The sequence below is a fragment of the Ammodytes marinus genome (assembly GCF_949987685.1).
Source record: "Ammodytes marinus genome assembly, chromosome: 7".
NCBI lineage: Eukaryota > Metazoa > Chordata > Actinopteri > Uranoscopiformes > Ammodytidae > Ammodytes > Ammodytes marinus.
The window spans coordinates 21,684,652-21,707,300 of record NC_137211.1 but is presented as its reverse complement, the minus strand read 5'-3'; the positions used below and the strand labels follow the sequence as shown (position 1 = coordinate 21,707,300).

The 22,649-nt window shown below is 40.9% G+C and overlaps 3 protein-coding genes across 3 annotated transcripts; all 3 read right to left on the bottom strand.

The window, feature by feature from the left end:
- Positions 1 to 367: 367 nt before the first annotated feature.
- Positions 368 to 6,430, bottom strand: eif2s2 (eukaryotic translation initiation factor 2, subunit 2 beta). Its single transcript, XM_080030524.1, has 9 exons — positions 6,313 to 6,430; positions 4,607 to 4,790; positions 4,395 to 4,495; positions 4,126 to 4,249; positions 3,940 to 4,040; positions 2,820 to 2,968; positions 2,680 to 2,736; positions 2,449 to 2,534; positions 368 to 1,725 (listed from the first exon to the last, which is right to left on the bottom strand). Exons 1-9 carry the CDS (start codon positions 6,325 to 6,327, stop codon positions 1,550 to 1,552), a joined length of 993 nt encoding a protein of 330 aa, XP_079886650.1. The 5' UTR covers positions 6,328 to 6,430; the 3' UTR covers positions 368 to 1,549.
- Positions 6,431 to 7,308: 878 nt separating this feature from the next.
- LOC307253337 (putative oxidoreductase YteT) lies at positions 7,309 to 11,416 on the bottom strand (the record flags this gene model as incomplete). Its single annotated transcript, XM_080031327.1, has 13 exons — positions 7,309 to 7,559; positions 7,815 to 7,976; positions 8,635 to 8,736; positions 8,932 to 9,066; positions 9,191 to 9,283; positions 9,543 to 9,597; positions 9,873 to 10,003; positions 10,112 to 10,168; positions 10,331 to 10,438; positions 10,689 to 10,748; positions 10,852 to 10,925; positions 11,013 to 11,097; positions 11,324 to 11,416. 13 exons carry the CDS (start codon positions 11,414 to 11,416, stop codon positions 7,431 to 7,433), a joined length of 1,284 nt encoding a protein of 427 aa, XP_079887453.1. The 3' UTR covers positions 7,309 to 7,430.
- A 1,559-nt stretch (positions 11,417 to 12,975) lies between these two features.
- On the bottom strand, positions 12,976 to 21,820 carry LOC307253121 (charged multivesicular body protein 4c). The gene is made up of 5 exons (XM_080030998.1): positions 21,508 to 21,820; positions 18,249 to 18,426; positions 16,568 to 16,682; positions 15,037 to 15,163; positions 12,976 to 14,374 (listed from the first exon to the last, which is right to left on the bottom strand). The coding sequence occupies exons 1-5, from the start codon at positions 21,689 to 21,691 to the stop codon at positions 14,310 to 14,312; spliced, it is 669 nt and encodes a 222-aa protein (XP_079887124.1). The 5' UTR covers positions 21,692 to 21,820; the 3' UTR covers positions 12,976 to 14,309.
- Between the last annotated feature and the right edge of the window lie 829 nt (positions 21,821 to 22,649).

The window sequence follows — 22,649 nt, the reverse complement described above, 5'->3', positions numbered from 1 at the left end:
AAAGCATTCAGACCCCTTCACTTTGTGTTGTATATTTTAAATGGATAAAGGATTGCCATTTTTTCCCATCAATCTACATCTGCTTATGTATGAGACATCTTTCATTTTGCTGTTGCACTCCAAATTGTGGTCAGGTACCTTGTTTGCTTTTAGGGCAGGCAGGTGAATAAAATAATTTCTAAAGCTATGACTGTTGCCTGGAGCACAGTGGCTTCAATAGTTGTCGAATGGAAAATGATTGGACCCACAGGGAATCTTGGTGACCGTCTGGCCAAATGTGTAACTGGACAACAAGAGCCTTGGTCAGGGAGGAGTCATCGGTTTTCTGTACAGGATAAACTAAATGCAAGCACACAGAGGGCAGCGATGGAGAGAGAGAGAATAATATTTTATTTTTGTAAAAACCAGGTTTTAAAATGATCAAAGCCAGAAGCCAAAGCCTTCTCATCCACATTCTTCTCAAACAAGAACAGAACCGATATTGTGAACGCAGAATCGTAGGCCTGAAACTCCTTTCTGGCTAGCTTGTGGTTTGTTAAGAGGAGACTGATCTGGGTGCCTGCTTGGAAGCTGTTTTTGGGGAGGGACATCTGTGTTAAAGAACTGACATTAGCTCAAGAAACCTGCTCTTCTTGGCAAACTTATTTTTTTTTTAAATCAATTTTCACATATCTAATCAAATAACCAATGTTCGATCACATATTTGGGTTTTACCTCCAGTCACAGGAAGAAATAGAGAAGTACACAATTGCTCATCAATGCCACTAAACCACACACACAAAGGTCAGGCACTGTTTAATTTCTGTCTCTCACATACCCAACTCTCTATTATAGTCTCCCTTTATTAACCCTTTAGTTTTTGACGTGGTATTCTCCTGCTATAAAATGAACAGGTGGTTAGGAACTCGTCACAGAATGGTAACAGTGAGAAATCTTCCTGTATGTACTTGTTCCCGGTGACTTTGCCAAACTAGGGCAGAAAATTCTGGACCGGCATTTTTATGATTTACGGCCGGCCGAGACACAGGAACACAAGAGCATGTGACCACATGAGCAGCTCTGTCACTATGTTCAACTACAATTTGACAGGGCGCTTGGAGAAAGGCATTTCCTATCCAAATAAATAATCATGTCTGGTGTAGGTAAAGTGAGAAAAGAAAGAATGATGAAGGATTCAAGCCATATTAAATCAGAATTTTTTTGCAGGAATTAAGAATCACAGCAAATGAAAAAGAAAAAAGAAAACCTAGGGAGGTGGAGGGTTCATCAGCCAGACAACAAATCAAATGCATCCAACAGTGTATGTGGTACACATCCTATGTTGACAGTGCCTGAACCCTGTCTTGTCAGACTTAGATACTCTCTCACTCCCTGCCAGGTCAGGCCACGACACAACTTAACAACAGCCAAACCCTCCCGCAGTTCGATTCAGAGAGTCCTTTTTTTTAGCAAATCAAGGGGGCGTCCGACCCCAGCTTCGGCCCTTCGGAGGTGGAAATGATGGTAGAGGGCCGGCAGAGGAGGGGGGGGCCCTAGTTTTCGGCGGTCTTTAGTTGGCTTTGGCGCGGAGCTGCGCCCTCTTGCCCGTCACAGCCTGGAAACCGGTCTTGATGCTGGCGACGGAGCAGCGGGAGTGGCACGTTTCACACTGCAGGAAATATAGGCGAGTGTCCTTCTGCAGGATGGTCTCTGGGGAGCGGCAGGTGTGACACGTCACGTATTCCTCTGCAGGGGCGAGAAGAGGGTTATTAGCACTGCGGTACACACAGGAGATCACTGGGATTCAAGGTGTGGAGTACCTCGCTGATTTGATGGACAGTAAACAAAATACAAATCTAGGTGCGTTGTACTAAAAGTGTTGTATCCTCAAGCCAAGGTGAGGAAAGGACTACAGCTTTAAGTTGTTGCAACATAACCTTTGTAATGAATTGAAGAAGACCCAGAGCTGACTTGAAGGATACTTTCTGGAGTTGTAATAAATGCAGAGAAGCTAAATCAAACCTATTCTTATAAATAGAAGCTCCTTCTTTATTGACCGTTTAGAAAAGTTTCCTTACCAAAAAATGGTAATTTTAAATTAGATTTGAAATCATCTTTTTATATCACTTTCATCATAATTAGGTGACATTCTAATTGTAAATAGATTTGAACCTGAACTTTAACGACATATCCCTGAAGAACTTTGTGGGAGCTGTCACTTCATTTGTAATTGTATAGTTTTATTATCCAAGGCATGTCGCTAATTTGTATGATTTTACTAAAGATAAATTCCTAAAAATTGAAAGTTATTTCAAGACATTTACTGTTGCAATCTTTGCAAATTTAATCAATTATTCTTTGAAGTAAGATAAAATGTTGTGCATGGTGAAAAACTAAACTGCATGTGCTCAAAAACCAAAGCATTCAAAAGAATAGATTCTATAAATAAGAGGTTGAATTTGTACTTACTGATATATCTTCTCAACACATTTTCTATCTGTTTTTGTTGAAATCTGCCTTTGATCACCAGCTGGTTATTTCCGTCTATGGAACCACTGTTAACAAGAGAAAGGAACAGAGCAAAAACACAAGTCAAAATTCCATAACACAGAAATGTTTCCTTTCATTTGAAGAGGATAGAAAACTGAATCGAATGACTGCATGTTCATGACTGTCATCATTGTAAATACACAAACGTACCTTGTTCCCAACTCAGCCAGCAGGAACGCGAGGAGATGTTTGGGCTGACGATGCAACCTGAGACAAAGGACATGAAGGTCAGTTTGTATGAAAGTGAGAGGTCAGTGTGTGTGTGTGAGGTGGGAGAGTAGGAGCCTCACAGTTTGCAGATGTCTGTGAAGTTGACAAAGGAGGTTTTCTTGGTTCCCACTCGGACCACCTGAGGAGGCTTCATCACAAACTTCCTCTTCTCTCCAGCCACCATGTCCGGGTTCTTCTCTCTCATTATGTTGAAGACTCGATTCAGGAGCTGAGACATAAGGATACAATTATAATTTTGTTCTGCCACCCCCCACAGATTTTCCAAAACACGGCAAATATTTAGTATATACATGGGAAAATTAGTGTGTCAGTATTCCAGTTATATACCAACATGTTGATGGCCATAGTACTGTCAAACCTTGACAAAGGTGTAGTCAGTGATTTTAGAGAGTCCTTTTTGCTAAATCGGTGAATATCCTTACTGATCCGCTACCTGTACGTACTGTGGGTATGCTAAATTCCAGTGGAAATACGCAGCCTAGGCTCTTTAAATGGGAATGTCGCTAGCTACGGTGGGCCACCTTTGTTTACAAATCCTTTGTTTACATACCAGTTTTTAGAGCCTAGGCTGTATGTTAACATTTTGTTTTCAACGCACACAGTACGGACAATGATCGTAAGGAGATATTCACTGATTTTGACCAAAAGTGATTTTGACCAAAAGTGATTTTGACAAAAAGTCCTCTCCAGAATAGCTGACTCCAAGTTTAAGAAGAAGTATAATGTTGCCATGAAATCAGTGAATTAGCTACATCATACGCCAAGTGTTGTTTACATTTCTGACAAATTGGCACTATTAAGTAATGCCAAATTAACAATCGTATGTTCCTGTTTGACCATTGATCTACAGAATCCTACTACTGGATTCCTTTGAAGAATGGACTTGGACTGTGATGGACTTCAGATAAGATGATATCCTCAGGAGGCGTTACGCGACACCAAATGTATAATGATTGTGGGTTCTGATTTGGAGAGGATCCACACACTTTGAAAACTTGGCAGGGTTGAGCATCAGAGTGGAACAAAGTACAAAACAACTAAAAGACACTCATGTATTTTCATCAGTCCTTCCTCTGGCAGAATCAGTTTCTCGCTGAGTCCTGGTTGTGTTTATGTGTGTGTGTGTGTGTGTGTGTGTGTGTTTATGTGCGTGTGTGTGAGAGCCTACAGCTGTCTTACCTCATCATAAGAGTAGTCTCTCTCGGTGCCGGCCCAAGCAGGTCCTGTTGAGGAGCTGAATGAGATTCCATCACTGTTCTTCCCCTCATCGTCTTCCAGTGCTGGAAAGGCATTGGACAAACTTATAATTTTGAACATGTTTCCATTTAGTTCTCTACTGTTAAAGATGAGGCGACTTAATCTCACCATCGTCCTTCTCCAGCAGCTCTCCCTCATCAAAGTCTTTCTTTGACTTCTTCTTTTTGGCAGGAAGCATCAGGTCCAGGTCCTCATCCAGTGCCTCTGTCTGCTCTCCTTCAATTTTCAGTTCCTGAATTAATCCAATGGAAAAAAAAGGATACATTTAGCGAAGGTGATGTTTGGCAATGGTCAAATGAATGTGGTTAGAAAGATAAAAGGAGACTGTTGGGAAAGGCAACATAAGAAAAACTGGGTGTGGTTATGCATTGACTGACCTTTAATCCTTCCTCTACATCATTTTCAAATACTTTCTTGGGTTTCTTTTTCTTTTTTTTCTGGTTGAAGAAGTTCAAGTCGTTCAAATCATCGGACGTCTCTACAGCAGATTAAAAACAATAAAAGCTGCTTAATTCCAGCATAATGGTTAAGGTGTAACGAGCCTCAAGAACAATATTTGTCAAGGCTAAAGAGAGCATCTCATTCCAACCTTTCTTCCTGACGTCATCTTCATCTAGATCCATCTCCCTGTCGTCCCCGGCCTCGGGCTCTGCCTCCTTGGCCTCCAGCTCTTTGGCCTCTTCTCCTCCCACTCCCTCTCCTCCTTCCTCATCCAGCATGAAGGGCTTCTTCTTCTTCTTCTTCTTCTTGGTCATGTTTGGGTCGAATATCATCTGATGGGAGGGGGGGAGGACAGAGGTAAAGAAAATTAAGTTTTTAACGTGAGAAATCATTTGTGGTTCAAAACCACTGATCGACCACCTGGCAAAAATACAGTCGACATAGCCAGCCGCTTTCCTTATTCCTTTTTTGAGTATATTACACTGAATGTGTGTGTGTGTGTGTGTGTGTGTGTGTGTGTGTGTGTGTGTGTGTGTGTGTGTGTGTTACAAGACATAACAATACCAGATGAGGCTGAGGTGAAGGACATCTCATTCTCCAACACTGATTGTTGTTTTCACACACTCAGGTCACGCTGTCTATTTAAACCATGGTTAGACCATATATTTTGTTAGCTATGTACACAGAATTCTGAATATCAATGTCAACATATATAAACCGTTTCTTTTCATCTTGATCTTAATCTTTTTTTAACTTCCTTTGTGTAAATGTCATTTTATCTGCCTTGTCTGGTTTTTTTTCTTTTTCTTAAGCCCTTTGTAACATTGTGCTATATAAATAAAGTAAATATTTATTAGAAACATTGAATTCTTTCACCACTTCCTGTTATTTCAAGATTGATGAACTAAACAACAATAGATTGAATCCACAATGAAGCCCCGCATGACACCTGCCCCCCATTCAGAACAAATATTTTGTGTGAGTGACAACGGTATAAGCCGATGTATATTGTTAGAAAAGATCAAATATATGATATTAGACTTGATATTATTATTTAAGTAGTATCCCGATACTATTAGACGTCTGTATATCTATTGTCATCTCAGTTAACTGAAAGGCATCTGTTGCAGCTGGATCACATGACAACGAAAGCCCCTTCCTGGTGTGTCATCTTATACGCATTCATTACCGATAAATATGAAATGAAAATCCGGACAAAATAATTTTCTTAAACACCGACGGACATAACGGACCTGTCCAATTGTTACGAATGGACATCATATCCAATTGAAACTATGGACATCGTACGGCAGTCACAATGTTACCTTTATTTAAACCCGTACACAATTTAAGAATATATGATGGTAATGATATTGAACGTTTGTGATATTAAGCAACGTAATCTACTGTAAGTTTGTGTTCGTCTCAGTGTGAAGCATCGGGTGTTTTAGAACACGCAGCTTTTGTTTTAACTGAGAGCGTGAGCTAACCGTTAGCACCGCAGCTTATAAAAGGCAGGCTAGGGAGGGCTATTGACGGTTAGCTCCCTCCCTCCCTTTTTCTCGACTTAGCCAGAAGCGGTTTGATAAATAACGAGGAGTATTATCAATCCTCACGGTGTGATAGACCGTGGTACGGCAGTGTAGTGGATATGTTCACTATCCCTCTGTCCGGTGGGGCCGCCGTTAGCTAGGCTGCAGCCATGTGTGAGCCGCTGCGGACAGGGAGGGGAGCAGCAGCGCGAGGCCCAAAGTCATCCTCAAACAGCGATCCCATCCATTAACACACCCCGTCTCAAACAACAAGTCCACACACAGACACGGAATCAACTGCGGACAAGTCGACATCACATACCTCGTCTCCTGACATGTTTGCTGGCTGAAAAGTGACTCAAATCTGGCTACTTGTGATCCCTCGCGTTGCCCCACACCGCTGCGCCGAAAATGTCTTGCATCAGCGTCGAATACCTAGTACGCATGCGCGGAGGTCGCCAAATCCTGATGTCATTAATTTGCGACGGCGTGGTTTTCAGGTAAGAGCCTTATTCGTCCATGTGTAAGAGGTGTTAGGGTCTCTTATAATCTGTTTACAATAGGCCCATGGGTGTTCCATGCATGGAAAATATTGATCAATTTCATAACATTTTATCTATTTAAAAAAAAAATACATACAAAAAATGTATAGTCGTTCAATGATTATCTTTATACAAACTGCTAGCTCAGGTGTCGCCTATTATCAATATGTTATGAATGTTAACCATAGATAGTATATAAAAGATGTTAACCCTTCTATCTATTCATAAAAGTGCAAATCCTGCCTGCTTTTCATTTGTTTAGATAGCTATCATATTCTAATTTTATTCACATGCGGACATGAAAAAAGGAGGTTTTCTATTGCTTATCCCTCAGATTCAGAGCAGAAAGACAGGCTGACCTGATGTTTACAGCTGCTCTTCACTTAAAGATAGACATAATAGGCTGTGAAGCTTCAATGTATCAGTTATTCAACGGGATAACCTGCTTGAATATACTGCATGCTGACGCAGGTGGAACATTTCATGTGAGTGGGATGCCATGAAGAGTCACATTAAGAGCAAACAATGAGTCAAGGACAATTTCAATTAAAGATTTCCGACTTTTTTAGTTAACTTAAAAAATCATGACAATATGACATTTGCTTAACGAACGATGAAATTCTTGACATAATACACTCACGATTTAAAAACCAAACAGGTTCATTTATTCCGTCACTCTCACACACACACACACACACACACACACACACACACACACACACACACACAGTATTAAAATCCCTGAGCAATATTAACTAAATTATGAGCCTGATTGCACTCTTTAATTTGGCCCTCTTTTCAACAGTGTAGTTACAGTATGTCCTTAATCATCCAGGTTTCATTATGGTGTCCACATTTTTTAGATTAGATAATTTTTATGTTGGAATGTTTTAGGTGTCTAGCTCTTCTTAGTGTCTCCGCAGTACACCACCCTGCTCTCCAGTCGCGAACGCTCGGCTTCAAATACCAGCAAGTGGCTCAGTAGCGTCTCCTCTGGACCCGCACGGATCAGGGACGGATCATTGTTCTGAGCACACACAAAAAACAGAGACAAAAACACACAGTTTAAAGTCAGGGTTTCTAGAAAAGTGTCAGTGCCTACAGTAAATACTCCTAATCTGTCTTTATTCCTTCATTGCCCAAACAACCGCAAGTACAGGACGACTATCATTATGTGGCCAACATTTTAAATGAAAGATCTTCATGTGTTAAAGTTGATTCTGGAGCTCTATGGGAAACAAATTTAAAAAATAAAAAGGGAACAGTATTCATAAGCACTTACTGCCACAGCAGAAATAAAGGCATCCATTAAGTGGTAATCTGCTCCACTGTGTCCACTCAGGCCAAAGTGCGATGGGGCATCATTGTTTGCCATGTGCTTTGTGGATTTCTGGGTAAGAAAGTCAAACACGCGTACCCCCTGGCCATTGTATGATAGCTCCCCCTGTGAAGACATAGTTTAGTATATAGGTAGAAATCCATCCTAGACACAGTTACAGCAAGGAAACATTATTACAAATCGTTAAACATCTTCCAGCAACTTTACCACATTGGATTGACAACGCTATCAATATAAAGGTACACTACACAGCCACAAGACGTGCAGCCCACAAATTCGGTGTCCTTTAGGTTGGGGCAGTGTTTCATGGTATGAGGGACGGAGTAACATTTTAGACATAACGTGCTTGCAACTTCGTGGAAACCATTCACTGAAAAGTGGACGCTTGTTTGTTATATCTATCACTATCTATATTTTTTTATAATTTCCCCCATTTTATCTGCAACACTTATGGGGGAAATAAAGCGTTCTTTATTTTTAGCACTTCTTGTTACTTTAATATTATCATTTATTTCCCTTGTCTTTTTCTGCAATCTACACTCCATCAAATACTACCTTGCTGGGGTGCCCTTAGCTCAGTTGGTACGGCGTCCCCCCCCCCGGGCCGGGCCCAGCAGCAGACCCGGGTTCTATTCCCGCCCGCGGTCGTTCTCTGCATGTCACTCCCCTCTCTGCCCCATTTCACCTCTGTCTCTCTGCAGTCTGCACTATCAAATAAAGCATACAAAAAAAATGCCCCAAAAAAAAAAAAAAAAAAAAATACCTTGCTGCCGCTGATAGTTGTTTTTCGCTGGCAGAGCTCCTCTGTGAATGCCACCATTGAAAAGGCTGCCGTCAGACCACCTTCAAACTCCATGTTAACAACCTGGGCAAGCACAACAGATAACAAGACAAGACAATGAGGGGAAAGTGTTATGCTCCAAAACTTGATTTTCAATATGTCAGTCATGATACCAGTATGGCTAAAGGTACATTCCAGATTGGAAGCAGAAAAAAACTTAGGTTATAGAGTGATAGTATGTTGCATATGGAATATGTTATAAAACCAGTGTTTTCTAACCTGGTTGCTGCAGACATCATTGTCACACTTGTAAACACAGCGGCCATACGGTCCAGTCCTCAGTGCCTCTGTTACTGACTCAATGTCTGGGAACGAGGTTGGACATATGACTGATACCGGCCAGCCAGTGTGACCCTAGCACACATACATATAATAAACACACATACAATACATCTAAAACTGTTATAGCAAGTAAGGTAAGATGTTCACAGATGGTAAACTGTGGTGTAAATCATGTGTTGAAAAGTAAATGTTTAACCTGTTTCATTCTATCCAGGTATATTTTGCACGCTGAGTACGGGCAGTCACTTTCTATTGGACAATCTAGGCAGCGGTCTGCAGCACCTGTTGGCTGACAAACAAGTAGCAAAGTTACATTTTATATTCATATCCAGCATAGAGATTTCGGTTAGCAGTAGCGCACAGAACTGTCAAAGATACTACACATCCTAATGACACAAAAAACTATTCCAAAAACATTTAAAGTGCTGTTTCACATAGCATTCAAAGATCACCAATTAAAGAGATGTAATTCTTAAATTACAACTAAATATATATCTGCAGTGGCAGTTTGATAGTATTAGGCCACAAACTGTAAACAGACCACGCACCTTGCTTTCTTTTCGAAAGTGGCTGACTGATCCAAACGATGACACTTTAACACACCTGCCAGGCACAAACAGCAATATTAATGATTTATCTTGGTGAAAACAAAATGAACTCACAGAAAAACCAACTTGTCCCCATGAAAACTTTGGTCTGACAGAACCCATCATGGTAAGGAGGGGCCTATAGTGGCGTTAGCATTGTTTGGATATATGTAGGTTGGATTGATACACTCATTTCACCCTGCTGACCAACCATCATATTTATTTAAGTGTTGTTGACTTTAGTGTATCTTACTTCCATAGCTGATAATTGACTGCTCTCTGTTGGTTTACCTGCGCCCTCCAGCCCAGTGATGAATAAGGTCGATGTCATGGCACGACTTTGCCAGAAGAGCAAAAGAGCTCTCTTGTTCATTCCTCCAGTTTCCCCGAACAAATGAGTGGGCAAAGTGATAAAACCCAACCTGGAAAAAGAGGTTGAAAAGAGGCCAAACAGTTATGCATTATTTTTTTTAAAGCCCTGATGATTTAAAGTATAATTTTCTTGATTTCTTTTCTACTTGCTTTCTCACCGGCTCAAGGTGCTGAATGTGGATCACATCACCTATGACTCCAGCATCTATCAGCTCCTAGAAAAAGATAATTTGAGTTTGAACAAAAAGTGTCAGTGCTGTGTACCACCCAAATATACTTAGCTCTCCTTATTGAAAGTCATCGGTAAGGTACCCAAATATGCAAACGTCAAACCCATTTCTGTCAAATAATTTCTAAGTGTGACAGAAAGCATTCACCTTTATCTTGTGGATGACGGGATCATAGCGCAGAACATGACCAACCGACAGCATCACCCCACTCTGAGTGCAAGCCTCCACAATGGCCGTACAGTCTTCAGCAGTTGTCTAAAAGTGTGTTGTGTGTATCAGAAATTAAAGACAAAATAGATAGTATATTTTTCAGAAATGTACAATGTGCTTGAAAGAGAATATAACCGTTATGCTGTTTGAATAAATACTAACAGTGTGACATGTTTTCTTAAAAGGGATTTTGATTCATTTATTAATCTGTCTTGCATTAACACCCATATAGAAAAACAAAGATAAAGTTACGTTCTAAGTTAAGATGGTTTATGTTTATATACAGAAAACTTACAGCCATTGGTTTCTCAAGCAGGACATGGTAGCCCTTCTTTGCAAAGGCCACTGCAGGTTCCTAAAGGAACATAAACTAGTTTAGTAGACACTGGGGTGTGTAAGTAGAACACTCAAAATTGAGAGTTACAAACACAAATTATAGATGTGCATTGTATGTTTACCTTGTGGAGGCGGTCTGGAGTGCAAATTAACACAGCGTCTGCAAACTTCTCTCTTTCCACTAGACAGTGCCAGTCTATTTTGAAAGAAAAAGGCATTCAATACTTTCCTATGAGCCGGATAATTACAAAAAATGTAATGTTATTTTTTTCTCAATGCTCACCTTCAAATATATTTTCATCTGCAATTTTGTGGCGCTGCTGAAGTTTAGTACAGGCAAATTTCCTTGGGTCGGCTACTCCCACAACCTGAAAGGGGGTTAAGTTGAGTAAATGTGATGAAGTGCTCTGTTCGATGTGTTACTCACTGAATTCTTAGCGTTTGTTAAACCAATGTTGTTACAACAAACATGAATTTGAGGCTCTCCTTTTACTATATGGTGCAATAACATGCTTGTATCAATGAAGTTAATTAGTAACCCAATGCAAAATAACATTGCTAACTTCAGGGTGCAGGGAAAGCTCTCCTCCTTACCTTTGCGCGTTCAGGGTGGATGGATGCAAACTGGGAGTAGATCTCTCCTCGACTGCCAGCTCCCACCACGATGACTCGGACAGGGGAAGGCATCCCAGCGTTACCTTTGACACAGATCGAAGCTTTGTAGACGGACCTTCAAAAATACCCGAGGTAGGCTAACCATAAACTGGTAATAACAACACGTAGGCTATCGGTGTTTCTGGTAAATAATATCAGTTTCTGTGATGTCTCGTTGGACCGGTAGCCTACCTGTTTTGTCCCGTTCAGCTGTCAAAACCTTGTGTGTTTTTTGGTGCTGGTCCAACAGGCTACTGTAAAATCACAACAGACACCGCCTCAGAGCGAATGACTCAGCCAGCGAAGTGTTTAACTTATTCGTACTAAACAAAGCTGATCACGAAATAGGCAGCCATAGGACGTTAACCAACGCCCCGCCTACAGCGTGAACGCGAGTCTCTTCTGCTGCATTTGTGGTCCCTCGAAAACAGACCAATCGTAACTTTATGGTCGAATAAAAAGAGAAAAACAAATGTATATAAGTTTGATCTTATCAGCCAATGTGTTGTTTTAAAAACCTCCAACCATTCCAACAGTTTGGGTGGTAGACAAGTCGATGTCATGAGAGTCAGGTCCATAGATAGTAGGCTTAGTTCAAGTCACAGTAGTCATGTGACAGTCGACATAGATAAAAATTGAATTGCGACGTCCTCCACGTTTCTTAAAGAGCAACTTATTACTTCTACACCTCTATATAACTATACAGTGAGTCTTCCCAGACATTCTTTCAGACGTCTTTCTTATTAGCATAATTGAAAGCCCAATTCAGAGCGAACCTGAACACAACACACTGTTGGCAGGTGCGGTTAAACGGTCTGATATTAAACCTGCAGTGTATAGAATTTTGGGAATTTTTTCATAGCAGACTTGGTAGAAAATAATTATAATATCCATAAGTACGTTTAATTTAGTGCATAATAGCTGATTTTATTTTTATATAATTATTATTTCTTCCCTTAGAAAGGGTCTTTTATATCTCCGTATTTCTCCATACCATGGACCAAGGCATGGGCGCCGCCATGTTAGAAGCGTCATAGTTGGAATGTCATCAGGAGCATTGTTTAGAATTTAGAATTGTTCTTATCCTTGAAGGCCATTGTAGCTTCTGTTATTATTCGAAAAGGGTGGGGTTACAAAGGGAGCGCTGCATGATGTCTGCACCTTTAAAGCGGCAAGCGCTTATTAAGTGCTTATTGAGACACAACATTCTGTATTTTATTAGGTCCAGTGTTTATAGCCTTTGTCTTGAGATACTAAGATGTTGTTCTTACTGTGTGCGATTAAAGTTGAAGGTAGTATGTTAAAGGAATAGTTCAACATTTGTTTAATTATTAGCAATTTGCCTCACTGTCTAGCTCAAGAAAAGGCTACAGAAACCGTTTCTATAACTGCACGTGCATTTAAAAAAAAAATATAAAATCAGGACAATCTAATATATTATTTAGAATTGAATCCTGTATTTAAGATGATTGGTGGTTCCAGCTTCTCAAATTCGGGGTTTTACAAATGGTGATAAACTGTGGCATCGAATAAAGTGATATATAGGCTACAGTATGTCACAGTGAAAAGATAAAACATCTAGGCTGCTACAATAAAAGATATGAAAAACCTTTAATGATTTTGCAAATAATAATTTCATGTGGATAAATAAAACATAGAAATGCAAACATGCTTGCCCATCCGTCCTTATTTGTTGATGCTTTTTTTCACTATGTAAAAAAAATGTACATCATGACTCTGAAAAACTTAAGGAATTAACTCTTGAAAAATGCTGATGTAGTAGATTTGACTTTAATCTAATCTTTTATAAACCAGCAGCTCCTTTGAGATGCAGTTAATGAGGTGTGACAATAGTTTATAATTATTAGTTTTTCTTTTACATTATACAATTTGAAACAAAAAAACCTTATGAGGTGGATCGAGACGGACGGAGCAGAATGAAAGTGTTAGGTTTAACAATCTCTCTTCTTTCTAGCCGTGCGTTGAGATCCGTTGTGTAATTCCCCATCTCTGCATGCTTCGCACAACCTCCACAGCACCTTCTCAGTGACGGCAGAAATACAGTATATAAAAAAGAGACACATTTGGGATATTTACACCAAATTACAAGAACCACTGGTGAGAACGCCTGTGAATGGCGGGAGAAGTCGCTGAAACGGCGACAGGGGGCGAAGAGGAAGGAGAGAGGGGGGGAAAGGACAAAGCACGCAGCTTGAAAACAAAAGAAACGGGTTGAGATTCAGGCAAAACACACATTTCATAACCTCTTCCCCTTCCCAAAGCCCATGGTCAGCTTTTCTATTTTCAAGAGCATTGAACAAAAAACAAAGAGCAAAGTATTGTTATTTTTGTCAGGAAGAAGAAAAAAAAAAAAAAACATCCAGCAAGTTTTAACGTCACAAATGCAGGTAAAAATGTGAGCTGGGAAACAGATCTTTGAGGATTGAGCTCCCATGATAATGTCCACTGTCACTTGAGAACCACTTCTGTATGGCACAGAGCTCATAATACTTTCACTTTAATATGAACTCTGTGGGGCGCTGAAATAGCCCAGCCCAGGACAAGGACCACGAAGTGCTAGTATTGTATTAAAAAAAAAATCAAGGGTAAAATGCATTAGGTGACTTTGCCAAGGAGGCGCAGTGACGGATTTTCAAAATAAGAGTCCCCTCCCTACCCCCCGACTGGCTTGTTCGCTCAGCAGGGGTTTCTTTATATTTGGGGAGGGTATCGGGAAAAAGAAAGATTACAGCATTGTTTTTTTTTCTTCTTAGTGTTACATAACGGTCAGCACACCTCAGACACACCAAAACACTCGTACACAACATCCTATCAGTCCATTTCACCCTCAAAGCCCCCCCACCCCCCACCAATGCTTCCTCTTCCCTTCTCCAATGCAGGTATGATGTAGCAGACACCTCAGAGTTTACATGGCTTGCATTGCCCAGCGCTGCAGGTCCTCCATGTCGTCCTCGTCCTCCTCTTTCTTGGCTATAAGAGGGAGAGAAAAGAGGCAAAAGTTGTAAGTGATGCAAGTTAAATGGTGCACTTTTATTTGGATGATTTTAGAGTAGGCATGGGCCGATACGATATGTTACAACTCTCAAATGTGTAATTTAAATGTCTGGGTGGTAAAATAAATTAAAAATCCTTCCTGAATGTAACTTTCTAAACATTATAGAATATTTTTGAACATTAATAAACTTCTATGATAACATAATAAAATAAATAATTGAATCATTTTAAACAAAGCAGTCCTGAGCAGTGAGCAGCTCAACAAGGTCTTTAGAGATATGATTACTTTCTACACATTTCGCTTCTAGTGAAAGTGATTATGAATATTCTGAACATTAATTAGCTTGTATGTTAACATCCTGTTTGTTCTGGTACCTTAGAAAGGTATGACGGAGATAATGGCGGTATTGAAACCTTGACTTTTTCATATCGCGGCATACCTTGAAACCGGTTATCCTCCCAAGCCTATTTTAGAGGATCGAAATTGTTGGACCTCCAGCGTGAAAAACTCTACTTTTACAACTGAGCTCATACATAAAAAAAAAAAAAAAAAAAAACACACCACTCCCATGAAAAAGACTAAATTCTCACAACAGAGAGCAAATAATTATATTTCCTGAAAAATGGCTCCTTCCTACCAGGTCTGGAAGGTAACGAAGTAGAAGGCACGTTGGGGAGGGGGACGTTCTCTGCTCCCCCGATCTCCAGCAGGTTTTTGTCCAGCTCTTCCTGTTCAAGCTCATCAAGCTCCGCCAGCAGCTCGTCCTGAGAAAACAAAGCCATCAGTCTCAATGAAACAACACAGATTAAAGTATCGTTTCGGTTTCCACATCGAGTGTGGTGTGGGTTTCCTACAATCTGGTTCAGATTCTGTGCGTCTGTATACTCGGTAGGTAAAAATGTCTCACTGAGGGGTTTAATTCAAATACTCTCAAAGTCAGTTGACCAAGAGTTGGATAAAGAGCTTATTCATTCTCTCGGCTACATCGTCCCAGGATGACTGAATACCAACCATTGTGATGAGGTTGGATTTTTTGAATAAGAGAATTTTAAAAATAAGGCTGATTCGATGGCCTCAATGCCAGGGGGATGACACAGAGGAAAAACACAGAGGTCAACAAAATGTGTAGTTGTATTGTGTTAGTATTCAGGTTATTTTATTGACTATTTATGGAGGGATGTATGTCATCTGTGCAGACTGATCTTGAATATTGCAACTACATTTTTCATAGATGTAGAGTAGATGTAGAATAGAGTAGAGTAGAGAAATATAATTTAGGCAATTATGCTATGAGGCTAACGATATGTACCATCTATTATGAATATGAACCATAGGGCTTTCACACCGACACAGTTCTCATTCCAGCTCTGGTTCTGTTCTGGAGTCTGAGAACCATGGTGCTTTCTGTTGAACCAGCCCACGTTCAAGCCACTTCATCTGTCACCAAAGTTTAACCCCCTCCTATGTCATGGCATTGTGCTTTTTTGTGCTGCTCTCCAACTTTTCCTGGAAGTCGGTTCTTGCCTAAATCACCACCAAGCATTTTAGTTTCCTTGGCAGAACACTGATAGTTTTTCTTTTTTGCTGCCTGGACATTGTCGCTGCCTTCGTCTGCTTCCTTCTTCATCTTCTCGTCTTCACGCCCTTTGATGAAGTCACGGTTCTCAAGAAAAAACTTTTTTTTTTGGTGCCAGCTGGGAACCAACTTTTCAGGTTCAGAACCAATTCATTTTAGGTGTGAACACGCTAGACGGTTCAAAAGTAGGTTCCTCAAACCGGCACAGAGCCTTGCTGGTGGGAAAGCCCTATTCTTGGCATAATGTATATCATGGACAATAACGAAGATAGCAGAGGTCAAGAAGGGTCACTGCCGCAGGTAATGTATACTTTGTGTATCATTTATTTATGCTATGCTGTGTATTGCACACGGTACTCTGTGTGTGTGTATATACTCATGTGTTGTTGGGACTGTTCTATGCCACTATATTTGTTATATAAGACAATAAAAAATAAGTACTGTCAGATTAGCCCGAGACGTCTTTTAAACTAATTCTTGAAATTCAAATCAGACACCAGCATATTAACAGCAACATGTTTTAAAACAGGAAATACCACAGAGAAACTGCTTATTTAAAAACCAAATATGTGATCAGAAAAGGATCGCGTACCTCATCAAACTCCTCTCCGAAGCCCACAGGTTTGGAGATGGCGTCAGAGATTTCTTGGGCAAGCTCCTGCTGTTCTGTGATATCCTGCATCAGGTCATCCACCTTGTCAATGTCCCTGAAACAAGGAGCAACAATCAAACAGTTTGCACTAACACACTTTTCACCCAGGTCTCATTTGACTACACACACGGAAAAAGTTATGTGTGATACGTAAGGCACGCATCAATGCAACTACCTCACATGTACCCCTGATGTTGTCCATTTAACATATACAGTATTTTAATATACTAGCAAGGAAACGTGGACGAAAGGCTTTATCCTCAGTCAAGTAACATCTGGATCCCATGTGTTTAGATAAGGGCGGTAATTACAATCCCATGCAGCCAATGACGGATTACCGCATGGGCAAAGTGGGCACATGTCCAGGGCCCTGGCCAATAGGGGGGCCCTTGATTTTTTTTTTGTAATTAAAAAAATTTGACGAGCAGTGTGAGCACGGGCCTGCGGGAGGAGTGGGGAGGGGGGGGGGGGGGAATCGTGCTGAATCGTGCTGAGCACGGAACAGGCAAACGGCACTAGTGTGAGTGCGCCCTTATATTCGGGGTCTTATATTCGGCCGGGACAAGCGTGTGCGCGCTTGGAGAGAAAACGATGTGTCTAGAGAAAAAAAGGCACGGGAAATGGCCAAAGAGCTCCACATCCCCGCACTGAAATCAAAGCCTCGACTCATTATGGTGCGAGTCAACGTGTCAGGGGCACGAATCGGCACAGCGATCGACCTACAGTGGCTTTTCTGCTGTGGCAGTTGTAGTGAGGAGAGTTTGCCAAGTGCGCCGTGCTTTTACGCACCAACACTGCTTCCGTAATGTTCAGATTTTATAGATTGCATCAAAGCCCTTAGGACAATAAGAATGAGATCGCTTTTTTTAACCGATGTCCATGCTTAGGTGGTGATTATATTAACTGTGTCGGCTGTGTCACTTTACAGTTATTCGGCAGTGAGATTGGGGATTGGGGTATCCAGGCTCGGGACATGCAATCGGATCGCGGAGCCTGTCACCCGCCTGTCCCCTCGACACCCGTTAACGTGCAGGAATACCCTGTGATCAATTAGTCTTAAACCACAGTGTGTCTGCACGGCGGCTCACACTGGCACGGTCTCACTGTGAACGACACCAACACAGCGTTTCACCGGGTGACGCGCTGCTTCGCTCAGACATTGAGTGTAGGCTCCGAGGGGGGCAAGGGTGGGCCAAAAAGCAGGCGCAGAGATCTTACAATGGCAAAAAATTCTGCTCGCGCGCGCGCATCTTCGGTGTCTCTGCCCTAATCTAACTGTCTAGTAGGCTCAGGCGCAAAGAGTCTCTTTCTCTTGCGCAGCACCAGAGAGCTTTTATAGAATTGTATTTCGCTCTCTCGCTCTCTCTCTCTCTCTAGGCTGCGCGCTGCATTATAATGTGTGTGATTGTGGATTGCACGGTGTGCTAGTGCGTGTATTTGCGTGTTGGTAGGGGTCCATGGCAGGTTTGTGTCCAGGGCCCGTGGTCATGTTAATCCGTCCTTGCATGCAGCTGATCCAGACGCAGCAGGCGAAACAATATAATATTTCTATAAAACAAGTTTCAATTCAGTCCAATGGATTGTGAAGAACTTAATCAATGACTGGGTGCTTTGCTCTCACATGTTTTCGTGGGCGGATTTCATGGCCTTGGCGGCGAAGCCCATGTTCTTGAGCACTTCAGTGTTGGTGTTGGCGTTCTCCAGAGCCTCTCTCTGGAACTCGATGGTCGACAGCGTGCCGTCGATCTGGGCCAGTTGTTTCTCGTACCGCTTCTTTCTTTTCAAGGCCTGCAGAGCCGCTGACGAGGGAAACAAAAAATAAATGACCGTAAAGTAAAACAGGAAATCACTGAGACCATTTGGTCCTCAAACAGGAACCAGAGCCCGAAGACGAGTAGTTAAACATTTGCAAGAGGGAGTCATATTTGTATGACTCATTGGTAATGTTTACGAGCACCATATATCATGCTCCGTGAAATGCCAGCGGTCACAGCGAAAACAAAAAGAATCTGGATAAAGCTTGTGTGACTGGGACTTGGACGGAATATCTGGAAAGCAGATATTACAGTGGTGACATGAACAAAACCACTAGCAGCCACCTGCTGGAGGGAAACACTCACGCTTGGTTGACTCAGATAATCCTCTCTTCAGTCAGAGGTGAAAATAATACGGACACCAAGCACAAGAACAAAGCTTTATTATTTATTTAATGCAATACACTATAAACACCAACTGCTTCATCAACCTCCAGTCATTTTTAATTGAATGAACAATAACAGTAAGCTGTGGCAGGGTACTATATTATTACATCATTGTAATAACATTGACATTTCTTGCCCCAGCTCTTGGAAACCGATATCAATCCGTTTAGTTTTCCCTCTATCCATCCGACAACAAATCTCAAATTGACATGAACTTTGGTCTCGGATAATTGTGCTCCACAGACGATGATGGCCATTGATATATTGGTTGCGATGACCCTCCCCTCCTAACCTGTAAGGTCAAGATTTAACTATGATTAACCTTCAATCTAAAACTGATGCCCAGTCTATTTTAAATAACAGACTAGTAATGCTAAAGGAAACTTTGATACTTTCACGTTTATCCGACCATTATGTGCATGTTATATTGTTCTTTTATTTAATCAGTCCTTTTGTTTTCCTCGTGGCATGGTTTGGTCACACATCCTCAAAAGAAGAGAAATTCACTAACCTAAATGGTTAGATCACATCTGGCCCGCGACACGTTTTGATCTGGTCCGCGAATCAATTCGGCCGATTTGAATCAATTCTGAAAAATTGCATACCCTCCCAACTGTTAGGAAACTTACGTGGCTTACAGCTAGGAATGTCTGCTGAAAGTTCCACAGCTCAGGATTTTAAGCCATGAATTGATGAACTTGCATCTAAGAAGAGCTGTCAGTTTTCTGAGGGCTGTAAATAGGCCAATATATGTGGCTAAATAGCATGCTAATATTGATGATTGATTGTGTCAAGTGTCTAAGGATTAATGCCAAAATCATCTTTTGCTACTTTTGTTACAATATAGCCAACTAGCTAACGTTAGCTAGCTGCTAATAGCCCACCCCTTTCATTTCCAATGGTGGCTTGGCATTTAATTTCCAATGTAAAGTGTCATAAATAGCTAACACTGGTGCTGGGTCATGATTCCTAAAAAAACAAAACATGTGATATGTTTTGAATGTGCAGAAAGTTTTGAAAAATCCAGGAGAATAAATATTGTGGCTCAATCCAGAATGCCTGAGAGCCTTACTGCATTATAGTCCTTTATAATTGTTTCACCAGGAACCTGAATGTTGTCTTTTCCTTTACATAAATTAATAGATTATAATTTCCACCATAAATTGATGCCGAAAAGGCACAGATCGGTGGATAAAAATCCACCAGAATGCAGGAAATTAAGTATTTGACATGGGGGAGCACCCCCATACCCCCCACCTATAATTTGTCCCCCGAAAATGAAGCGAAAACTAGCCATTGTACGCAGTTTATATACTTACTTAGATATGTTCTTTTTATTTTTTGATTAAAAAGAAGGTATGTCAGTCTGGCCCTTAGTGTGATTATCATATCGTAGAGTGGCCCTTTGTGAAAATGAGTTTGACACCCCTGGGTGGGTTAGATGGTCTAGTCGGCTGATTGGCAGGTCACAGCTTTATCCATAGTCCCTGTACACCAGACAGGTACAGTGGATTGCAACCTCCATCTTAAATAATGACTTCCCACCTCTGCACAGTGAGTTTCAGCGTCTTCCCTCAGATGGAGGTCTTATGTTCCAAGGTGCAGAACAAAGCAGTACAAAACTAGCTTTGTTCCTGCTGCTATCACTGAGCTGAACACAATGTAACAATTTCCGCACATGAACTGTATTATTTACTGCTTTTATCCCTGAGATTATTTATTAAGAGTGATTTGTATTGCCTTATTTATTGATATTTATGTCTCTCTCCTTTCTGATTTATGGAACACTGAGTACTTGTTCCAATCTTGTTTGAACCATAGACTGTCAATTTGAATAAGTTTTAAATTTGTGCTGTTTAATGGCATAGTTTGTGGCATATCCACACTGACAGTTATGAATAACGTAACCATAGCTTGGATATTTATTTTATTTTTGAATGATCCCCTTGATATGTTTGCTATATATATCAGGTCAAACTCACACACAAGGATCATAATCCCTAGAGGATTAACTATTGTAATTTTGGCCAGTCTGAAATCTGCTTTGTAATCATCAGCCCAACAACATTCCTTCTTAAATTTATATTCATCCTCCTACCACGCCTCAATGTTTGTATCCCTAGAATAGTGTATTCTGGTGTCTGTCTGTAATATATTCGCTTGAAGGCAGCTGCAGAAATGGTTGGACGTATTTCTGTACAGACCCTCTGGCCCAGGTGCAAACACGCCCACCTCTCGCGTCCTTTTAAACATGTGTCACTCTGATGCTCAACTCTTGTCCTTAAAAAAGTGAGACAATACCTTTAATTTTGCCACACCTTGAGCTCAGTTTTACGATTGGTCGGATACCCAATGGTCGATAAAACGAACAGATTACCACCCAAACCTGTGTTGGCAAAAGTCGAGGCTGGCGCTCTTCGAAAATAACACGTAATAAAGATAATCGATAGTCAGATAAACGGATCACATACACACACAATAGACCTAACATGCACCTATCTCTGGAAACACCCACGGCCGTAACAACGAGGCTGGGCAGTGTTGCTGCCAACAGTTATGACAGCTCTGGAAACTTAGCCAACCCAGCTAACATGCTAACATGTAGCTTCAGGTTGTTGGGACTAAGCGAAGCGACGATAAAGAAAATAAACAGCGTGAAAAAACGCCCCGATGTCTCACCTCTTTTGTTTTTCGTGCCGTTCTTCTTGGCGATTTGCAGCTCCTGCTCGATCTTTTTCTCTAGAAATTCCTGTTTCTTGCTTAGCATCTCCTCCGTCTCTCGGAGTTTCTGGATCGCCTCCTGTGGGCTCGGTCCCTTTCCTCCCTTTCCTCCTCCGCCAAATATCTTAGTCAGCAAAGACATGTCTGGGATGCTACAACGCACTATATTATATGTATAAAAAAATAAAAATGCCCGAGAGAGTCAACCGTGGCTACCTCGCTGCTAGGCTACACTGACACTTCACCCGGATCCCTGGAAGGATTGTTGATGTTTTTCTACTTCCTGGATAAGGCCCAATGACGTCACGTTGTCCGATCCGTGGTGGGCGTGACTTATTGCCATCTGATGGATACACATTTTCTTCTTAATGATCAAACAGTCATTTTTAAGGTTTATTTATTTATTTAAGAGAACCTGCAGGTGCAATGCAAAGTTATTAATAGATAATAACAACAAACTTAACTCTTGACCTCAGTGCACTTCCAACATGTTTACATCTGTTCAAGTATTTACATTTGTCCATCTAAACGGCAGTATTAGTACAGGCTGTAACCCCAGATTATTTTCAGTGCACTAGTACGTTCAGGTAGCGGGTCTTTAGGAGGAAGCCTATTCCCTGATTTTGACAAAACATTTGATTTTGACCACAAGCGTTCTCCAGAACTGTTGACTACACCATTAATACAATTGTATTTGTATCGGTTATACATTTGTTCGTACAATTATACATCTGATACCACCGGTTCTTACGCTCATTGCAGTATACAGCATTCTATTCTACTGTACAGTATTTTATTTTCCATTCTATTTTTTTTCATTCTATTTCTATATATTATTTTTAACTCCTACATTTTTGAATATTTGGGCTTTCTTTTTATGTCTCTTGTATGTTCTTCTCATAACACTTTTTTTCAGTTGCATTGTTGGAGCCTGACCTTATAATATGTCCATGAGCCTGACATGTAGGAATTTAAATGCCAACAACTGCAGTTGAAATTGTTGTACATTATGCAAATGAATTTTTTTTAGAATTACTTTTCTGAGATTCTGACCATCTGCTTTGTCATCATTGATTGTTATGTAACCAGATGTACAACTT

What these genes read in the sequence shown, in the direction of transcription:
- eif2s2 (XM_080030524.1), bottom strand. An exon ending in TTCACAGACATCTGCAAACT is followed by an intron (nt 2,737 to 2,819) that starts GTGAGGCTCCTA and finishes CCTTTGTCTCAG; the next exon opens with GTTGCATCGTCAGCCCAAAC. An exon ending in TGTGTTGAGAAGATATATCA is followed by an intron (nt 1,726 to 2,448) that starts GTAAGTACAAAT and finishes TCGCCCCTGCAG; the next exon opens with AGGAATACGTGACGTGTCAC.
- LOC307253121 (XM_080030998.1), bottom strand. Translation starts at nt 21,691, where the DNA reads ATGTCTTTGCTGACTAAGATATTTGGCGGAGGAGGAAAGGGAGGAAAG. An exon ending in CGGCACGAAAAACAAAAGAG is followed by an intron (nt 18,427 to 21,507) that starts GTGAGACATCGG and finishes TTCCCTCGTCAG; the next exon opens with CGGCTCTGCAGGCCTTGAAA. An exon ending in TTCGTTACCTTCCAGACCTG is followed by an intron (nt 14,375 to 15,036) that starts GTAGGAAGGAGC and finishes TCCCTCTTATAG; the next exon opens with CCAAGAAAGAGGAGGACGAG.